The sequence below is a fragment of the Larimichthys crocea genome, unplaced genomic scaffold (genome assembly GCF_000972845.2).
Source record: "Larimichthys crocea isolate SSNF unplaced genomic scaffold, L_crocea_2.0 scaffold244, whole genome shotgun sequence".
Classification (NCBI taxonomy): Eukaryota; Metazoa; Chordata; class Actinopteri; family Sciaenidae; genus Larimichthys; species Larimichthys crocea.
In genome coordinates this window covers 107560-115115 of record NW_020853243.1, presented here as the reverse complement: position 1 = coordinate 115115, position 7556 = coordinate 107560, and the positions used below count along the sequence as shown (strand labels likewise).

General features: G+C 49.6%; 1 protein-coding gene across 1 annotated transcript in view; it reads right to left on the bottom strand.

The window, feature by feature from the left end:
- The window catches only part of rasal2 (RAS protein activator like 2), a 42014-nt gene that overhangs the window by 26082 nt on the left and 8376 nt on the right, over positions 1–7556 (bottom strand). The window contains 2 exon segments of the mRNA XM_027275901.1: positions 4645–4768; positions 5195–5322. Coding sequence (XP_027131702.1) covers positions 4645–4768; positions 5195–5322 — 252 coding nt within the window.

Here is a 7556-nt window from a genome sequence, read left to right as displayed (position 1 = left end):
TGGTACGTTCATACGGTTTGTGTTGGTGTTTATTACTGGGTTTGTGATGGTAGGTTTAATCTGGGTTTATTGGTAGGTTCTCGGTATGGGTTGTGATCGTGGTATAATGGGTTTTGAATGGTCGGTTTCTACTGGGTTTGTAGTAGTCTGGGTTTTACTGGGTGTTGATGTTTCACGGTTAGTCGGTTTCTACTGGTTTGATGGTAGGTTTATATGGGTTTTGTTGGTTTAGACTTCATTGAGTTAGTAGTCTCATACTGGTTTGATGTTCGGGTTCATACGGTGGTTGATGGTAGGTTTTATGGTTTGATGGTAGGTTTTATACTGGGTGTGTTGAGGTGGTTTCATACTGTGTAATGGTAGTGTGGAACTGTTGTAGGTGTTTATACTGGGTTGATGTTGTTGGTTCATACTTGGTTTGATGGTAGGTTTATACTGGGTTTGCGTTGGGTTTCTGGGGTGTTCGTTTATCTCGGTTGTAGGTTATGTTGATGGTAGCTTTCATACTGGGTTTGATGTTGGTTTCATACTGAGGTTTTGATGTAGGTTTATACGGGTTTGATGGTACTTCATACTGGGTTTGATTGGTGCTTCTACTGGGGTTGATGTAGGTAGGATTTAGATACTGGGTTGATTTGGGTTCATACTGTGGTTTGATGTAGTTACTGGGTGGTTATCTACTGGGTTATGTTAGGTTACTGTTGCTGGTCTATATGGCTTGTTGGGGTTATTCTGGGTTTGATGGTAGGTTATTCTACTGGGTTTGATGGTAGCTTCATACTGGTGTGATAGGTAGGTTTATAACTGGGTTTAGCAATGGTTAAGGTTTATACTGGGTTTGAGGGTAGCTTATACGGGGTTTGATGGTAAGGTTATACGGGGTTTGAGTGTGGGTTCATACTGGGTATTGCTGGTAGGTTTATACTGGGTTTTGATGCGTACGTGTTATACTGGGAATTGATGTTGGGGTTTCTACTGGGTTTGAGTTAGTGTTTCTACGGGTTTTATGTTGGGGTATGTACTGGGTTTGACTACGTGGTTTATACTGGGTTTGACTGGTCGGTTTTCATTCTGGGTTTGTTGGGGTTATCTCCTGGGTTTTGTGTATTGGTTACTCTGGGTTTGCTGTTGGGGTTACTCTGCGGTTTGCTGGCTGGTTTCTATGGGTTTGCTCGGTTCAGGTTTATACCTGGGTTGTGTGTTGTTTCTGGGTTATGCCTGTTGGGTCTCTGGTTCTGTTTGGGGTTCTGGTTTGAGTTGTTCCCTGGGTTTGCTGTCGTTGTTATACTGCGGTTTGCTGCGTAGTTACCTGGTTTGATGGTAGCTTCTACATGGGTTTGATGGTTAGGTTTATATGGTTTGATGGTTAGGTTTATACTTGGGGTTGATGGTAGCTCATCTACTGGGTTTGTGGTAGGTTATATACTGGGTTTGAGTTGGGTTCATACTGGGTTGATGGTTTAGTTATACTGGGTTGATTGGTAGGTTTATACTGGGTGTGCTGTTGGTTGAGCTGGGGGTGATTGTAGGTTTGATACTGTGTGATGGTGGGGGGAGACGGGTGTGATGTGGAGTTAGTCTGGGTTTGAGGTAGGTTATCTGGGTTTTGAGGGGGGGGGTTTCTACTGGGTTTGAGGGGGAGGTTTATACTGTGGTGTGATGTGTGGGGTTTTGAAGGGGTGATGGAGGTTTATACCTGGGTTTCGGTAGGGTCTACTGGGTTGGTTGGGGTGTACGGTTTGCGGTTGGGGTTTAGCGGGTGGGATGGTGGGTTATTACTGGTGTTGATGGAGGTTTGGGTCCTGGGTTTGCGGGTCGGTGTATACTGGGTGTGAGGGTAGGTTTAGACGGGGTTGATGGAGGTTCTCTGCTTACTGGTTGGCTGGTGTTGTCGGTGGGGTTATACTGGGGTGAGTGGGGGACGCTCTGTCTTGTTGTCGGCCTTGCCCGGTCGCTTATGGTGCACATGAGGCGAGGACAGAAGCTGATATATCATTTCTGTCCCACAGTCTAATGCTCGTGTCACACACGGCTCACTTAACTGTCTCTAGGCCTGCAGCTGCGCCACCTCCCCTGCGTCGCCCCGCCGCCTCCAATGTGCTCCTCCATGTTCTCCACTTCCCTTCTGTGGCCTCTCCGCATTTGTCCGTCACTTCCTTCGTCCGTCCTTTCCACCATGTACTCCCCTCCCTTCTCGTCCTCACCATGTCCTCCACCTCCCTTCGTCGCTCTACTCTGTCCTCCCCCACATGTCCCCGCCTCCCTTTTTATCCTCTGTCATCCGCCTCCCTCTTCCTGCACTGGTGCGGCGGCGGTCGTGACTCTCACAGGACGTCTTCAGGTGTCTTGATCGGTAAAGGGGCAGGCATGCCCGGTGGTAAAGTTTCCGAAGAGGGGGCAGAGTGAGGGTGCGCAGACTGACCGTCAAGAGCTCGAGACCACACACACACACACCCAACCCACACAGACACACACACACCACCGACACACATCCACCCACACAGACCACACAGCACACCCACCCGACAACACACATGCACACACACACACGACACACACAGACACACACACACAGACACCACAACGCACACAGGAAGACACCACAGAGCAACACACACACACACACACAGACGACACCCACACACACAGACACACACACGCCCAGAGACACCACCGACACACACACAGACCCACAGACCCACACACAGCACAGACACACACCACAGACACAGACACACACACAAACACAGAACACACACGCACACAGAGACACACAGGACCGCGACACACACACCGACACACACACCGCGGACACCACCCCACACATCCACACACACACACACACACACCACACACACAGCGACACACAGACACACCCACGACCCACACCAGTAACACACACAGAGACCACACACACACACACACACCCACACACCCCCACCATCAAACCCAGTATAAACCTACCATCAAACCCAGTATAACCCCAACATCAAACCCAGTATAAACCTACCATCAAACCCAGTATAAACCTACCATCAAACCCAGTATAACCCCAACATCAAACCCAGTATAAACCTACCATCAAACCCAGTATAAACCTACCATCAAACCCAGTATAACCCAGTTTTAAACCAGTGTAAATGAATAAATGAACCAGGTTTACATTCTGGTTTAATCCCAGTACAAAGTCAGTCCTGGCCTAGCCTGAACTGGTGGAGCCTGTCTGGGCAGAATGGGTAGATTAACATATAAATAACCTTAAGTAGGTCAGTGAATGAATGAGTGTGTGTGTGTGTGTGTGTGTGTGTGTGTGTGTGTGTGTGGAGGGACACTGTCTGTCCAATAACGATCGATGACAAAACTCTGAGTGTTATGTGTCCTGACAGCCTGGTCCGGTCCGGTCCGGTCCCAGAGCTCACATGTGAAACCAGTTCTGGACCCCTGCAGCTCTGGGTGGGAATCCCCTGAGCTCAGCAGGCCTCCCACGGGGGCAGCAGGGTCAGTGCAGCTCCTTCAGATGGACGGACGGACACTGCATGCTTTGTCCTCCACACATTCCCTGCTCAGAGACGTTCCCACACAGAGCAGGGACATTACAGGCTGCACCCAAACGCCTCATTAAGGAAAACATCCACCTGACACGTCCTGAAGAGGACAAACCAACAGCTACGACCTGAAGAGGACAAACCAACAGCTACGACCTGAAGAGGACAAACAGCTACATCCTGAAGAGGACAAAGTAACAGCTACGTCCTTAAGAGGACAAAGTAACAGCTACGTCCTGAAGAGGACAAACAGCTACGTCCTGAAGAGGACAAACCAACAGCTACGTCCTGAAGAGGACAAACAGCTACGTCCTGAAGAGGACAAACCAACAGCTACGTCCTGAAGAGGACAAACAGCTACATCCTGAAGAGGACAAACCAACAGCTACGTCCTGAAGAGGACAAACAGCTACATCCTGAAGAGGACAAAGTAACAGCTACGTCCTTAAGAGGACAAAGTAAAAGCTACGTCCTTAAGAGGACAAACCAACAGCTACGTCCTGAAGAGGACAAACCAACAGCTACGTCCTGAAGAGGACAAACAGCTACATCCTGAAGAGGACAAAGTAACAGCTACGTCCTTAAGAGGACAAAGTAAAAGCTACGTCCTTAAGAGGACAAACCAACGCTATGTCCTGAAGAGGACAAACCAACAGCTACGTCCTGAAGAGGACAAACAGCTACATCCTAAAGAGGACAAACCAACAGCTACGTCCTGAAGAGGACAAACCAACAGCTACGTCCTGAAGACAAACCAACAGCTACGTCCTGAAGAGGACAAACCAACAGCTACGTCCTGAAGAGGACAAACAGCTACGTCCTGAAGAGGACAAATAAAATAATGGAAGACACTGTCCTGTTGCACTATGGGAACTGTAGGATATTAAAACTCCAGGATATTCCAGGATATTCCAAGTATTCCATGGAGTGAAACTAAATTCTTATTTGCAGGTTTCTGACTTCAACACACAAACTAACCATGACACACACACACACACACACACACACACACACACACACACACACACACACACAGCATCATCAACATTTTGTTGTTGTCACGGCAACCATGCCCCTCCCTCCCCCTGCTGGTACTTACCTAACATGGCGGCGCCCTCTGCTGGGAATTCTGGGAACTGTCCCTCTGAGGGGACGCTGACGGTCCGGCGGAGACTCCGACCTTTGGACGAGTCTGTCGGGCTCTCCTGAGGCTCACCTGCAGCCTGAGGGGGAGAGGGGGGACTTTTTAAAGACTTTTCCAGGCCCAATATCCTTAAATTTAAGGACCCACCATGACATCATTTATCTCTGATCAGCACTGAGAGTTCAACAAGTCACAGCCACTCCTGAACAAATCCAGAAATTCAAGCACTTCCAATGATTTTCATAAACCTTAAAGGCCTAATTCACAACTTTCAAGGATTTCAAGGGTCTGTTGGATCTATGTGGACCAGACTCATCGCTGTGACAGAGTAACCTTATCATGAAAGTACCAACAGAACTTCAGTCTGACCATCACACAGAACCATTCATGTCTGACACCAGGTCCCATTCGGCCCGAACAAAACCAGCCAGTGTCCACAGATGGACAGGACCAGTCCAGTCCAACCATCAGACCCAGTTTGTCCTACAGAAAAAAACATTCTGACCTCATCGTCCTTGTTGAGCAGGATGAGCTGGCTGTCCGTCAGGATGCAGAACTTCCTGTCCCAGGCACTGCTGTCGGTGTACGGACTCTGACCGCAGGAGAACCGGTGAGCCGGAGGACCTTTAATGTCTGAGACAGAGACAGAGAGGCAGGTTAGAATACACACAGAGACAGAGACAGGTTTTAGACAGTCTGCGGGGACGTCACGGAGACTACGTCCAGGTTTTAGACAGTCTGCGGAGACGTCACAGAGACTACGTCCAGGTTTTAGACAGTCTGCGAGGACGTCACCCCTTGTATGCTGAACATACGTGTGATCATTGTTGTGTTTGTTTTGCCTGTGTCTCTGCGTTCACAGAGTGCAAACTGGTTGGGAACTGTGCCACAGCGGTCTGCAGTCCTCATAGAGTTCCCGTTGCTGGTTCCTCAGAGATCTTTGCCATAACTTGCTATATGTTGTGTGTGAGTGGACAGGAGGGTGAGCGAGCCTAGAGCTAACAAAACACTTCAATCGGCTTCTGTGACCAGCTGGACAATAATCCATATTCTGACACTTCCTGGACTGAGATGACGTCACAGTTTGACATTTTCCTTGCATCAACACACGGGTCAGGAGCCGGGGAGGATCCGGAAGGATATCAGAGGAGCGTTTGTAAGTCCTCTCTGGACTTGTAGTTGTACCACAGCATCACGTAACAAAATTCACCGTCGCTTCAGACGTAGTAGACTCCTTAACTCCTCATCTCCCTCCTCCTTCACATCTGTTCCTCATCTCCTCCTTCAATCGTCTCATCTCTCTCCTTCCAATCGTTTGTCTCATCCTCTCCTTCACATGCTGGTCCTCATCACCTCGTCCTTCACATCTTCCTCATTCCCTCGCTGCACATCTCCTCATGTCTCGTCCTTCACATCTGTTCCTCATCTCCTCTACCTTCACATCTGGTCCGCATTCTTCCTCTCCTTCAATTGAGGTGAAGCGAGGACAGGAGCTAATTTCTTCAGTACCCCTCGGTCTCTCCACATCACGCATTGTTTTTTATTCCTCGTCTGATTCAGGGGATGTGTGGGACACAGCGGCCGCTGCTGGGTTCAACTTCCTGTTTTGCAGCTGCTTTCAAATTACTTTAGAATAGTTTAAGACCAGTGGGGTCCAACCTGAGGGGGCCAGGCCCTCCAGATGATCATGGATTTCCGCAGACTAAAACCTGGGAGTTCGTAGTCTCCGTGCCGTCCACCACAGACTGTCTAAAACTGGACGTAGTCCTCCGTGACGCCCCACAGGACGGGCTAAAACCTGGGACGTAGGTCCTCCGTGACCGTCCCCGCAGAACTGTCTAAAACCTGGACGCAGGTCCGTAGACGTTCTCACAGACTGTCTAAAACCTGGACGTAGTTCGCGTAGGCCGTCCCCGAGACTGTCTAAAAAACCGGACGTGGTCTCCGTGACGTCCTGCACAGACTGTCTAAAACCTGGACGTAGTGCTCCGTTTGACGTCCCCGCAGGAACGTCTAAAAACCTGACGTAGTCTCCGTTGACGTCCTCTGCAGATCGTCTAAAACCCTGGACTTAGCTCTTGACTTCGCAGACGTCTAAAACCTGAGACGTAAGTCTCCGTGATCCCACGGCCGTACTGTCTAAACCTGGACGTAGTTCTTGGATGACGTCCCCAGCAGAGCGGTCTAAAAACCTAACCTGGACGTAGTCTTTTGGCTGTGACGTCCCAGAGCGCAGACTGTACTATAAAAACCTTGGATCTAGTCTCTGTTGAACGTCCCCGCAGACTGTCTAAACCTGGACGTAGTTCGTGAGAATCCCCGCAGACTAGTCTGATAAACCTGGATCGTATCTCTGTTGACCTCCCCGTCGGCTAGCAGACTGTCTAAAACACTGGACGTGTCTCTGTGACGTCTCCGCAGACTGTCGAAAACCTGGACGTGAGTCTCCCCGTGACACGTGTCCCCGTCGCAGCGACTGTTAAAAACCTGGCGTAGTCCCGTGACGTACCGCAGACTGTCTAAAAACTGGACGTAGTCTCGTGACGGTCTCCGCCGAGCTGTCTAAACCGGACGTACGTCGATCGGCAGTCCCAGACGTCTACTGACGTACGCCTAGTCCGACCTGTCTAAAACCTGGACGTAGTCTCCTTGACGTCCTCGCCAGGCCTGTCTAAAAGAACTGTCCGTAGATCTCGTTACGTCCGCCCAGACTGTCTAAACCGGAACGTAAGTTCTTCGTGACGTCCCCCACCCGGATGTCTAAAACGGACGTAAGTCTCCGTGGACGTAACCAAATATGTATTAAAACCTGTCTATGTCTCTGTGTGTATTCTAAACAACATGCATATATGTTCTCTTCTCAATAC